The 14,990-nt window shown below is 42.3% G+C and overlaps 1 protein-coding gene across 1 annotated transcript in view; it reads left to right on the top strand.

Annotated features, from left to right (window-relative positions):
- The first annotated feature begins 11,746 nt into the window (after positions 1-11,746).
- Positions 11,747-14,990, top strand: part of LOC120516236 — a 35,672-nt gene continuing 32,428 nt past the window's right edge. Inside the window, exon 1 of the mRNA XM_039737787.1 lies at positions 11,747-11,839. Coding sequence (XP_039593721.1) covers positions 11,747-11,839 — 93 coding nt within the window. The remainder of the gene's footprint in view (positions 11,840-14,990) is intronic.

Genomic DNA, 14,990 nt, shown 5'->3' with positions numbered 1-14,990 from the left:
CAGAGTACTGGTGGGCAGCAGCGTGCATTTAAATCTTGGGCCCGGTCGTTGTCTGTTTAGATGTTGTGAATGAAGTTTCTTTTTCTTTCTTCATGGCATCTGTGTGTCATTTCTGTGATTTTTATATTCAGGGAAATGAATACTGTAATCATTTTCCTTATTGGAGCCCTCATTTAGAAGATTCGCTTTATTGGATGTTTATTTGAGATGCCATTTTGTTTTTGTTCCCTCTTTGTTTCTGATCGCTCTAACATTTTAGGAGAGTCGCTCACAGGTTTGACACGGTCGCTCACAAAAGATCCGACTTTCAAACACAATGAAACTATCAAAAAATTAAATAAAAATATGAATTACACTGACTATAGAAAATTGTTTTTTTTAAATTGTCATTTCTACGTATTAGAAAAGTATCATAACCACATGAGAAAAGTAGACACGATATTTTATTAAATACTAGCTGTCATCTGCTGCTCCACCCACATATTAGTGAAACAGGACAAGATTTAAAATGCAATAAAAAATGTAATTCTGGTCAAGCAGAAATTGGCTACGCTCACATGTCAAATGCTGGCACTGTATCTGAACGCGTTCAGATCTGACGGGAGAGCGACTTCCGTGTGGGGAGAAAAGCACATGGCCGTGATATCTGTGCCAATCACCAGGGCCCCTCAGCCTGCTTCGTCTCTCTCGGGTTGGAGCAAATAAATCGGTACAGCAAGCGAACTATGAATCTTAGCATGATGAGAGAAGTCGCAAAATCAATCGGAATGTTCAAGCAAATTATAGAAAGAAAAAAAAATGATCTAAATCCATTATGTAGTTCTCTCGTGAAAAGCGGACAGACTTACAGACAGACAGACGTTGGATTTTATATATAGAGAGACTAGCTGTCCGCTCACGTTGTAGTGAAACAGGACAATGAGAAGGGCCCTGCCCAGCTCCCTACTCCTGACGTCAACACTTCACCCTCCCCTCGGAGGACAGGAAGATATGGAAAAAGATGATCCGCTGTTGTTTACCTACAGTGGCACATCAGTCATGCAGTCCAAATGAAAAGGTGCAGCCACTCTTCTGTGTCAGTCCATTCTACATTCAAGAGCGGGACATCGCGTGGCACATTTTGAGGACCTGCGTAAAGATGGTGCTTAGAAAGCCATTCCCTGATGAGTGACATCGAAACTTTGCTAAGGACTATTTACTGCAGGTTGTCTTCTTCTTTCGATTGCTCCAGTTAGGGGTCGCCACAGCAGATCATCTTGTTCAATATCTTACTGTCTTCTGAATTTTATTCAGTTACCCACATCACCTGTATATCCTCTCTCACCACATCCATAAACCTTCCCCTAGGCGATCCTCTTTTTCTCTTGCCCGGCAGCTCTATCCTTAGCACCCTTCTCCCAATATACCCAGCATCTCTCCTCTGCTCATGTCCAAACTAAATCTCGCCTCTCTGACTTTGTCTCCCAACCGTCCAACCTGAGCTGACCCTTTAATGTCCTCATTTCTAATCCTGTCCATCCTCGTCACACCCAATGCAAATCTCAGCATCTTTAACTCTGCCACCTCCAGCTCTGTCTCCTGCTTTCTGGTCAGTACCACCGTCTCCAATCCTTATAACATAGCTGGTCTAACTACCATCCTGTAGACATTCCCTTTCACTCTTTCTGATATGTGCCGTCCGTCACAGATCACTCCTGTCACTCTTCTCCACCCATTCCACCCTGCCCGCACTCTCTTCTTCACCTCTCCTCCACAATCCCCATTACTCTGTACTGTTCATCCCAAGTATTGAAACTCATCCACCTTCACCAACTCTACTCCCTTCATCCTCACCTTTTCACTGACCTCCCTCTCATTCAAGCATATGTATTCTGGCTTCTTCCTACTGACCTTCATTCCTCTCCTCTCCAGAGCATACCTACACCTCTCCAGGGTTTCCTCAACCTGCTCTCTACTCTCACTACAGATCACAATGTCATCAGCAAACATCACAGTCCACGGGGACTGCTCTCTAATCTCATCTATCAACCTGTCACCATTGAGCATGGGAAAGGCACTATATAAATAAAATGTATCATTGTTAAATAAGGGCTCAGAGCCGATCCCTGATGTAATCTCACCTCCAACTTGAATACATCCGTCACTCCTACCGCAGGCCTCACCATGGTCAGACTTCCCTCGTACATCTCCTGTACAACTCTTACATACTTCTCTGCTACTCACGATTTCCTCATACAATACCACAGCTCATCTCTCCTCACCCTGTCATTTGCTTTGTTCAGGTCCACAAAGACGCAATGCAACTTCTTCTGGCCTTCTCTAAACTTCTCCATCAACATCTTTAGAGCAAACATTGCATCTGTGGTGCTCTATCTTGGCATGAAACCAAACTGCTGTTCACTAATCATCACCTCACTTCTTAACTGAGCTTCCACTACTCTTTCCCATAACTTCACGCTGTGGCTCATCAATTTTATCCCGCTGTAGTTACTGCAGTCCTGCATATCCCCCTTATTCTTAAATATCGGCCCACCAGTACACTTCTTCTCCACTCCTCAGGCATCCTCTCACTTTCCAAGATTCTATTAAACAATCTGGGTAAAAACTCCACTTCCATCTCTCCTAAACACCTCCATGCTTCCACAGGTATGTCTTCTGCACCAATGTCTTTTCTATTCTTCATCCTCTTCATTGCTGTCCTTACTTCCTCCTTGCTAATCCATTGCACTTCCTGATTCACTATCCCACATCATCCAACCTCTTCTGTCTCTCGTTCTCTTCATTGATCAGCCTCTCAAAGTACTCTTTCCATCTGCTCAACATACTCTCCTCACTTGTGAGTATGTTTCCATCTTTATCCTTTATTACCCTAACATGCTGCACACCTTTCCCAGCTCGGCCCCTCTCTGTAGCCCACCGGTCCTTTTCTCCATCCTTAGTGTCCAGCCTCTCATACAACTCATCATACGCCTTTTCTTTAGCCTTCTCCACCTCTCTCTTCATCTTGTGCCTTATCTCCTTGTACTCTTGTCTACTTTCTGCATCTCTCTGACTATCCCATTTCTTCTTCTCCATCCTCTTCCCCTGTATACTCTCCTGTACTTCCTCATTCCACCACTAGGTTTCCTTTTCCTCCTTACTCTGTCCAGATGTTACGCCAAGCACCCTTACTAAATCTGCTGTAGTTTCCCAGCCGGCAGTTTCCCAGCTGTCTGGTAATTCTTCACTGCCACCCAGTGTCTGTCTCACCTACTCCCTAAACTTAACCTTGCAGTCTTCATTTTTCAAATTCCACAATTTGATCCTTGGCTCTGCCCTCACTCTCTTCCTCTTCTTGATCTCCGACATCATCCTACAGACCACCATCCTATGCTGATTAACTGCACTTTCCGCAGCCACCACTTTGCAGTCCTCAATCTCCTAAAGATCAACTCTTCTACATAGGATGTAATCTACCTGTGTGCATCTTCCTCCACTCTTGTACGTAACCCTATGTTTCTCCCTCTTCTTAAAATACATATTCACCACAGCCATTTCCATCCTTTTGGCAAAATCCATTATCCTCTGACCTTCTTCATTCCTCTCCTTGACACCATACCTACCCACCACCTCCTCATCTCCACTGTTCCCTTCACCAACATGCCCATTGAAATCTGCTCCAATCACCACTTTCTGTCCCTTGGGTACACTGCTCATCACTTCATCTAATTAAAACACCAAAAATCTTCTTTCTCACCCATCGCACACCCAACTTGTGGGGCATATGCACTAACAACATTCATCATCACACCTCCAATTTCCAGCTTCATAATCATTACTCTGTCTGACACTCTTTTCACCTCCAGAACACTCCTGATGTGCTGTTCCTTCAGAATGACTCCTACTCCATTTCTCCTCCCATCCACACCACGATAGAACAATTTGAATCCCCCTCCGCTCCTCCTGGCCTTACTCCCCTTCCATTTAGTCTCTTGCACCCACAATATATCAACCTTCCTTCTTTCCATCATATCTGCTAACTCTCTCCCCTTACCAGTCATACTGTCAACATTCAAAGTTCCTACCCTCAGTTCCACTCCGGACACATCTCCCCCACTCTTCATTTCCTTTCTTCTTCTTTGGCCAACAGTAGCCCACTTTCCACCAGCACCCTGTTGTCTAACAGTACTGGTGGATGTCGTTGTTAACCCGGGGCTCGACCAGTCTGGTATGGAAATTTATATTGTTGCTTGCATATTGATTTGGCAAAATTTTACACCGGATGCCCTTCCTGATGTAACCCACCCCATTTTTCCGGGCTTGGGACTGGCATGAAGAAACACACTGCTTTGTGCATCCCCTGTGGCTAATTTATCAAGTAGAAGAGTAACGTCTGTTGAAGCGAAAAATATATACTTTGAATGAAGGCTCTAGGAGTCGAAGGATAGACAGAGTAATTAGGTTTATTTCAATAAATAATAACACAGACTCAACCCAATTAGGCCAAACTGAGCTGAGCGCCGGACATGCCAAAAATCACTGTTTGTATAATCATTTCTCATCATGTTGACCGCTCAGAACAATGCCTTTGCTGACTGTTCTGACTCCCTACTCCAGCTGGCTTCTCACGGGCCTTTCTTGGCCACCAATGTTTTCTGCATCTCGTCATTCGATACCATTTTCAGCTTCCCTTATTTCTTAGCCGACCTTCAAAAAACAGGTGTTCCCCTGTTCCCCTTCTCTGTCCCTGTGCAGTTTCTGTACGTCATTCTCTTCCTGTTCTGTCTTTCCAAGTAACTCAATATTGGTGGTTTTGCTCTGAGCGTAACTAAAAAAGAAATATGTCAAATGCATTTATTGAACTATTTGCCTGACATATCTAATTCATGGTAAGTTGTAATGCTTATAGAAGCTCTTAATTAGTTTTATGTGTGTTTACTCTAATGCATGACTTTTTATTTTCCATACATCCTTATATACAGTGTCATGATGTTAGTCTCTAAGGATGAGTCTGTTTTGTGAATTTCCCCTTGGGATTAATAAAGTATCTATCTATCTATCTATCTATCTATCTATTTATCTATCTATCTATCTATCTATCTATCTATCTATCTATCTATCTATCTATCTATCTATCTATCTATCTATCTATCTATCTATCTATCTATCTCTGAGTCCAGTAATAAGGTCAGATGGCAGGGAGCACAAAAAAACAAACAAACAAATCTTCTTCGTCTTCTTTCGGCTACTCCTGTTAGGAGTTGCCACGGCAGATCATCTGTCCGCATATGGATTTGGCAAAGTTTTACACCGGATGCCCTTCCTGACATAACCCTCCTCATTTATCCGGGCTTGGAACTCCAGGCCAAAAGAGTATCCAGCCCCAACTGGACATTCTTCCTAACGTAAAGGTTCTTAATTCCTTCCTCCTTGTTTCCAGAGTTCACATGAGTAGGATTTGATGGAGTTGGACTCATGGACAGCTGAGACCCTCACCTTCATTCCTTCATCACAGGTGCCCTGATCAGGTGGTGGTGGTGTTGCTGATCATCACCACAGAAGAACCAGAAAAGACAGCAGAGAATCGCAGAGGAAACAACCCGTCAGCTAACAGTGTGGATATTCTGACCAGTCAGGTCTGAGCTTCTACTCAGCGTCCTACCTGCACTTTCTAATTTTACTTCAGCTCTAATTTGTCATATTGCCCTTGTGTGCTGCATCATATTTTATCCTTTCATATTCAATTTTTATATTTATCTTTGGTATTCCGTGTGGTCCTTATAGATTACATCAATAATACCAAAGCAAAATCCTAATACACGTTAGTGCACCTGGCCAGTAAAGTCAGTTCTGATTCTGATTCTGATCCTTTATCTCTTCTCACCTTCATTTCTCGGAAAGAATAAAACAATTTTAAAAACTGCTGGTTAGACCACTTTATAAATAAACCCTGACCTCTAACGCCTGCACAGTTCTCTTCTCTTTGATCATTTGAAGCTGATTTTGCTGGTACAAACCACAGGAGACTTAACATCACTGCTGATTTATTTTTCAAAAGAAAATATATATTCAAAGGCAATGGATCAAGATAAGTAGACCTGGGCTAAAAGCAATTATGAATTAATACAAATATGAACTAAACAAAACTGTATGGTAAGACCACCACATGGTTAAGAAAACAACTTAACACTTAGCACTAAGCATTCAACCTTTAAACACCCCAGAACTTCACTGGCCCCAGTAAGAGGACAGGGAAGACCGTAAGAGAAACGTTTTGAATTTTCAGAGAAATTATGAGAAGAAATAAACTTTTTGGAGCACGCTTTATTAGTTCAGTTAGTTTTTTGATGTTTAATCAATTTTATTTATATAGCACATTTTCATACAAAAAATGTAGCTCAAAGTACTTTACAAAATGAATAGAAAAATAGAAGACACAATAAAAAATAAACATAAGTCAACATTAATTAACATAGAATAAGTAAGGTCCGATGGCCAGGGTGGACAGAAAAAAAAAAAACTCCAAAGGCTGGAGAAAAAAAATAAAATCTGTAGGCGTTCCAGACCACGAGACCGCCCAGTCCCCTCTGGGCAATCTACCTAACATTAGTCAAACAGTCCTCTTTGTATTTAGGGTTTTCATGGAAGGACCTGATGATGATGGTCACGTAGACTTCTGACTTTCAGTCCATCAATGTTGGTGCATCATGATGCTTTGAGTAGGTGGTGGTGGCGCAGGCCACCGGAAAAGAAACAGAAGAGAGAGTTGGGGTCTGTACGGATTTTAGAGCCACCATGAATAGTTATTATGATGAAATGAACATACAGAGTATCAGTATTAAGTTAAAGTGAAGTTATAAAAAGGCCATGTTAAAGTAATGTGTTTTCAGCAGTGTTTTAAAGAGCTCCACCGTATCAGCCTGGCAAATTCCTATTGGCAGGCTATTCCAGATTTTAGGTGCATAACAGCAGAAGGCCGCCTCACCACTTCTTTTAAGTTTAGCTCTTGGAATTCTAAGCAGACACTCATTTGAAGATCTAAGGTTACGATTTGGAATATAACGCGTCAGGCATTCCGATATATAAGATGGAGCGAGATTATTTAAGGCTTTATAAACCATAAGCAGAATTTTAAAGTCAATCCTGAATGACACAGGTAACCAGTGTAGTGACATCAAAACTGAGAGATGTGTTCGGATTTTCTTTTCCTAGTTAGGATTCTAGCAGCTGCATTCTGCACTCGTAAATGATTTATGTCTTTTTTGGGTAGTCCTGAGAGGAGTGCGTTACAGTAATCTAGTCGACTGAAAACAAAAGCGTGAATTAATTTCTCAGCATCTTTCAATGATATAAGAGGTCTAACCTTTGCTATGTTTCTTAAGTGAAAAAATGCTGTTCTAGTGATCTGATGAATATGCGATTTAAAATTCAGATTACAGTCAACGGTTACCCCTAAGTTTTTTACTTCCGTCTTAACTTTTAATCCTAATGCATCAAGTTTATTTCTGATAACCTCATTGAATCCACCCGCAAATCATTTATTACTTTAATGAGTGCAGTTTCTGTGCTGTGATTTGTTCTGAAGCCTGACTTAAATTTATATAAAATTGTATATTTATACAATAAATATAAAGTACAGTAAAAATGTTTTTGTGCTTCATGCAGGAATGCATTGCTAATTGCACTCTAAAAGGTACCACCAACCAACCGGGCCAGCATGCCTGTCCATTGGCATCATTCTATACTATATAGATATATACATTGTAAAGGCCAACCCAACACAAACAGGCGTAGGACACAAGTTCAAACACAAGTGAGTCTTTTATTTTCCTTTTTATCCTCTGGGCAATACCTTCCCTGTTCCTGCAAGCTTAACACAGTCCCAAGCACAACACCATACTTTTCTTTATCCTTTTCGTTCTCCTTCTTATCTCTTCTTCTCCCTCTTACCAACTCTGGCTCCCAGAGTAGTGGCTGCAGGTTCCTTTAATAACACACCCGCCAGCATTTCTGGGTGTGGCGGAAGAGCTGCTCTGTAGGGCTCAGCAGCAGTTACAGCACCCCCTTACAGTGCCCATGGATCCCAACAGGGCTGCACCAAACTCCCATGAAGCTACCATCTTGCACTCCGGGGGAGGTAACACTCTGTATAAGCTGGCTCTTCCAGTCCTCCCAAGATGGAGGCATCCTGGCCGGGCAAGGGCCCCAGCCATACACAACAACATATACTTATATACTTACTGCCGGTACCTATCAGCTGCCTCCAGAGACCCACAGGACAAAAAAGTCCTATAGGACTCCTTCTTCAGCTTGATGGCATCCCTCATTGCCGGTGTCCACCAACGGGTTCGGGGATTGCCGCCATGACAGGCACCGACCACCTTGCGGCCACAGCTCCGGTCAGCCGCCTCAACAATAGAGGCCCATTCGACTCAATGTCCCCTACCTCCCTGGAAGTGTTCAAAGTTCTGCCGGAGGTGGGAGTTGAAGCTACTTCTGACAGGGGACTCTGACAGCCGCTCCCAGCAGACCCTCACAACACGTTTGGGCCTACCAGGTCTGACCGCATCTTCCCCACCATCGAAGCCAACTCACCACCAGGTGGTGATCAGTTAACAGCACCCCCCTCTCTTCACCCGAGTGTCCAAGACATGTTGCCGCAAGTCCGACGACACAACCACAAAGTCGATCATTGACCTGAGGCCTAGGGTGTCCTGGTGCCAAGTGCACATATGAACACCCTTATGCTTGAACATGGTGTTCGTTATGGACAATCCATGACGAGCACAGAAGTCCAATAACAAAACACCGCTCGGGTTCAGATCGGTGGGGCCATTCCTCCCAATCACGCCCTTCCAGATTTCACTGTCATTGCCCACGTGAGCATTGAAGTCTCCCAGCAGAACGAGGGAATCCCCAGAAGGTATGTCCTCTAGCAACCCCTCCAGAGACTCCAAAAGGGTGGATACTCCAAACTGCTGTTCAAGCGCATACGCACAAACAACAGTCGGGACTCTTCCCCACCCGAAGGCGGAGGGAGGCCACCCTCGCCCACCGGGTAAACCCCAATGCACAGGCTCCGAGTCGGGGGGCAATAAGTATGCCCACACCTGCTCGGCGCCTCTCACCGGGGGCAACTCCAGAGTGGTTGAGAGTCCAGCCCCTCTCAAGGAGACTGGTTCCAGAGTCCAAGCTGTGCGTCGAGGTGAGTCCGACTATATCTAGCCGGAACCTCTCGACCTCGCAAGCACTAGCTCAGGCTCCTTCCCCTTCAGAGAGGTGACATTCCACGTCCCAAGAGCCAGTTTCTGTAGCCGAGGATCAGACCGCCAAGGTCCCTCGCCCGCCACCACCCAACTCACACTGCACCCAACCTCCTTATATATATATATATATATATATATATATATATATATATATATATATATATATATATATATATATATATACAGTAATAAAATAAAAAATAAATTACATTAAAATTTCATGAAAAACACCAATATGAATTACTTTATTCTCTAACTTATATTCTATAAACGTCTCTTTATTTATTGGGCAATTCTCTTTCTTCTTGATTTTTATTATATGCAACTCTTTTTGTTCATTTTGTTTTTTTCGATGTTCATTATCAGTTTTTGCCGCAGTTTTTCTGTTGCAGTCTAAAATTGCACATCCTTGAATAGATAAGTTGCTTTTCTGTCTTGCCATTATAACCGACTGCATTGAAAGGCAAGTTAGCAGCACTGAGACTGAGGGAGTCATAGGGGGGACAGAGAGAGGATGTGCATAGCAGGAGTAATAATTGGGTGAACGGTGTGGAGGGGTATGACAGAAACTTAAAATAATAAATAAAAATATATATTTTCATTTTATATAAATTTAGATATTGTAAGAAAGAATACAACATAGAAAAAGCTTTGGGGCACATCCCTGACCTCATATAATGCAAACTAATGAAAAACAAAATGATCCTTTTATGAAGATATTTATAACTAGGGGGCTTTGTCTCCTACTCACTTCATGTGTAAATCCCCGGGCTGGCACAATGCACTACGCGTATGGCGATGCGGATGTACAATTTAACCAGATTTTTATTTTCATGGGAATTGTTACATATGCTTAATAGAACTATTTTACATTACAGAGAGTAATTAACCATTTTAAAAAATAGTAAAACATTTTAATTTGAAAGTAAATTATGTTTCATGTTGCGTTAGAGTCACTCATTGTGTTATACGATTTTGTTCTGTTTGGGTTTGAAATTAACACACAAATACTTTTTAAACGTACTCTTTTACTTTAAAGCTTCAGTAAAAAAATGTTAATTAAATTTTCGTCAATATCGCATTGAATTTTGATTCTGTGTTTGGACTTTCATCGTGACAACGCAACATTTAACTGCCAGCTGTTTCATCAGAGTCTATTGATACACATTTAACCAATTTGCCGTGTAACCGATCAACAGTTTTCACGTTAATTCGTTTGACTTCATTGTTTCTCTGTGCTAGGATTGTCCGTCTACTCATTTCTTCTGTTGATAACCCTTCGGGATGAAATTCTTCAATAAGATTTGGACATAATGAGTCTTCTTTAATTGGGAACTTAAAGTGAGGAAAACGCAAAAATTTGTAAGAGCTAAGAGAGCAGGGACTCTGTCTGTCAAAAGCATTCACACGAATGAGAGGTGAGAGGACCGTGTGCGAGGTGGAAAATGGTTGAGAGGAGGGTGGGACTTCAAAAAATCTCATGGCCAAATTCTCGTCTCACAGGACTTGAAATTATCTATTTGAAAAAGTCTCATCTCAGGATTTCCTTTTATAATAGAGAGATTTATTTTCAGATGCGAGTCCAATAGAAACCTGAGTAAATATGGCAGAACGTCCGGCCATATAGGTCCCCGGCAGGAAGGGGCGGGTCCAGGAGGGTGGACAATGGAAGTGACTTCAGCACTGAAATGGCTGTCAGTCTTTCTTTCTGCAGAGGGAGATAGAGGGAGGCATTAGATAACAGTGCCAACCCATGGTTTAGCAGGTAACTACCATCACCAAATCCTTTAAGCTGCTTCCCAAGTGCACACAGGTGACTATATATAAATATTGTGGCGGACAGCCGGACCGCTTTCCCAGCTGAGATGCCTCCACACTCCAGGGGAGCCAGCCTATCCAGAGTGTTACCTCCCCTGGAGCTCTAGATGGCAGCCCTCCTGGGTTGCAGCAGTGCCATAGGACTCCCGCAGGATTTCATGGGAGCAGGAGTTTGGTGCAGCCCTGTTGGGATCTGTGGGTGATGCCAGGGTGTGCTGTAACTGCTGCTGAGCCCTACCGAGCAGCTCAACCGCCACACCCGGAAGTACTTCCGGAAATGTGTCAACGAGCACCTGGATCACTTCTGGGGTGCCGTATAAAAGGAGCTGGCAGACACTACTCTGGGAGCAAAAGTCAGGAGGAGGGAAATGACACTTGACCAGACGAGTAAAGGAGAGAAAGGAGAGAGAAAGAAAGAGAAAAGAAAAGAATTGAATTGCATTGTGTTGTGCTTGTGTTTTGGGAGTGAGTTATACTTTTGGGGATGGAGAAGGCATTGTCCATAAGGGAAAAGAAAATAAAAAGTCCTCTGCGCTTAGAGTTGTGCCTCTATGTCTGTCTGTGCCGGGCTGGCATGGCAGTGCCCACCTTAGAGGTCCACAATATGTATATTTAAATATATCGACATGTAGGGGGCCTGGCAGCACACCAAAGCTCAGACACAACTGCACCGGACCCTCATGATGCACAGTCAACAAGCTTTGTCCCCTGCAGTTCAAAAACAGCTGCTGCACTACACTACTGCCAGGACCACCAGCAGGAGAGATGGGCTGAGTGTAAGCAGCAGGTGTTGCTTCTAGTTCAGTCCCCCTTGTTCTCATCTTGCAGAAATGTCCAGTACAACTCAAAATATCAAGTGATGTTTCACAGAAGTCAATAGCAGACCTTGGCCTTCTCTACAGATCATTGCACGGTCCAAAATCTATTCTCTACTCTTCATAAAAAGATGTTTGACTTTTACAAACGCTTCAATTCCACAGCAAAGCACCCGCGAGAACCTACATTTCTGTAGTTCATTCACAGGTGACAATCGAGAAAGCAGTTGTCAAGCAGGACCAGGAGTATTACAGTAAATACAAACACCAAGAAATTACCATTTATTAAAACAGGTGAAATGGTTCAATGGTTGGTGTCAAGATGTCTGGGTTTGCTGCATCAGTGTCCACCTAAACTTGAAAGATGACCGTGAACTGATTAAAGTGGACACACAGAATGACTCTTCTTTTTCATCAGAGCACCGTACAATAGTAATAACATAGTAGTAACAGGAACAGGAGCAGTGTGATAACCTTAAATAAACAACAAAAATATAAGAAAGCACATATTTTCATTCATACTACTGTGGTCCACATATACACTCCTTCATTGTTTCAAATAAGCTCTAGTTACGTAAAATTTCCATGTTTACAGGATATCGCGAATTAACTTTTTAAATAAATAGCTGCTATCATTGGTCATAAATACATTTCACCAAAAACAGGAAGTTTTTATCATGACAGCATCAAAACCAACTAATACATTTTTCTTCTTCTTCTTCTTTTGGCTGCTCCCTTTAGGGGTTACCACAGCGGATCATCTTCTTCCATATCTTCCTGTCCTCTTCATCTTGCTCTGTCACCCCCATCACCTGCATGTCCTCTCTCACCACATTTATTAACCTCCTCTTAGGCCTTCCTCTTTTCCTCTTGCTGAACTTCCCAATTCCTTTCTTATTCTTTCTAGAATTATAAATAACAATGCTAGTAATCCCAGAGTCTTGTTGTCTACGATTGATTGTCTGCTAAACGCGGGTCACTCAATGGAATGCCTCCAGAATACTTCCAGTGAAACTTGTGAGGCTTTTGCTGTATTTTGTAATCACAAAATGAATGATATTAGAAATAATATAGTACAGTATATATCCCAATACTGATCCTCTTAAACCCCGGTAGTATTCTTGACATAGTAAACTCATCATGAGATACGGGGGTCTTCCCAGACTGTCTTAAGACTGCTGTAGTTAAACACCTGCTCAAGAAAAATAATCTCGATTCCTCTGTTTTTGACAATTTTACACCCATTTCTAACCTGTCTTTCTTAAGTAAAATCATAGAGAAGGCAGTCATTATGCAGCTAAATGACCACCTCAATAAACCTGCTATTCTTGAGAAGTTACAGTCGGGTTTCTGAATTACAGAAGCTGCACTCGCTAAAGTAGTAAATGACTTGCGGGTAAATGCAGACAGAGGCCATTTATCTGTTCTCATCCTCTTAGATCTGAGTGCTGCATTTGACACCATTGATCAAAACGTTCTTAGAAATCGCCTTAGTCAATGGGTGGGCCTCTCTGGCAGGGTCTTAAATTGGTTTGAATCCTACCTGGCAGGGAGAAAATTCTTTGTGAGTTGTGGTAATCACATCTCGAAGACACCTGATATTCTATATGGTGGTCCACAAGGCTCTATTCTGGGTCCGCTGCTCTTTTCGATTTACATGCTTCCATTAGGTCAGATTATCTCGAGGCACAACATGAGCTACCATAGCTATGTTGATGACACGCAGCTGTATTTGTCAATAGCACCTGATGACCCCGACTCTCTTGATTCACTGACACAATGTCTTACTTGTGTTTCTAAATGGATGAGTAGTAATTTTCTCAAACTAATAAAGAGAAAACAGACATTTCAGTGATTTTAGTGAATAATGGAGGTTATTAGAAATAAACTTGATGCATTAGGATTAAAAGTCAAGATGGGGATAAAGAATTTAGGGCTAACTATTGACTCCGACGTGAATTTTAAATCACATATTAATCAGATTACAAGGACAGCATTTTTTCACTTAAGAAATATAGCAAAAGTTAGACCTTTTATATCATTGAAAGATGCTGAGAAATTAGTTCACGCTTTTGTTTTAAGTCAGCTAGATTACTGTAATGCACTCCTCTCAGGACCACCCAAAAAACACATAAATCTATTTCAACGACTGCAGAATGGAGCTGCTAGAATCCTAACTCGGAAAAGAAAATCTAAGCACATTTGTCCAATTTTGATGTCACTATACTGGTTACCTGTGTCATTTAGAATTGACTTTAAAATCCTGTTTATATTTTACAAAGCCTTCAATTATCTCTGCTCCATCTTATATTTCAGAATGTCTGACACTTTACACTCCAAATCGTAACCTTAGATCCTCAAATGAGGGTCTACTTAGAATTCCAAGAGTTAAACTTAAAAGAAGTGGTGAGGCGGGCGGCCTTCTGCTGTTATGCACCTCAAATCTGGAATAGCTGACCGATAGAAACACTGCTGAAAACACATTACTTTAACATGGCTTTATCATAGCTTCATCTTAGTTTAATCCTGATGTTCTGTATATTCAATTAATTATCATCATTATTCATGGTATTCATGTTTAAAATCCGTACTAACCCCTACTTTCAGTTCTGTTCTTTTTCTGGTTTTCTGGGGTGGCGACCTGCACCAACACCACCTGGTCAAAGCACCCTGATTCCCCTACATTGATGGATTAAAGGCCAGAAGTCCACATGACCGTCATCATCAAGTTCTTTCATGAGAACCCTGAATACCATGAGGACTGATTGAGGTAATTTATGTTAGGTAGAATGCAAGTCCCATTGTGGGCGCCAAACGATGTGACACTTGGACATATGCCACATGGTTTACTGTCTTATGCGGGCTACTTACCTACTGGCTACTGGACTTTCTTGCCCTCTTGTGGATGCTGGGAGACATTACGCTGGGGCAGGGCACAGACCCCAGCTGGATGGATGTCCTATCAGTGTATACATGTAGAGATATCTAGGCGGTGTATATATATCCAGATATGGGAAACACTTCCAGGTCAGGCAGGACCACCATGCAAATAAGCAGCCTCCCCTGACATCACCCAATGACCCCAAGAGCACTGCTCAGTGGAACCACAATT

Source organism: Polypterus senegalus, chromosome 1 (assembly GCF_016835505.1).
Source record: "Polypterus senegalus isolate Bchr_013 chromosome 1, ASM1683550v1, whole genome shotgun sequence".
In the NCBI taxonomy this organism is placed as follows: Eukaryota; Metazoa; Chordata; class Cladistia; order Polypteriformes; family Polypteridae; genus Polypterus; species Polypterus senegalus.
The sequence above is the reverse complement of the archived record's forward strand: the minus strand, read 5'-3'. Positions and strand labels throughout refer to the sequence as shown.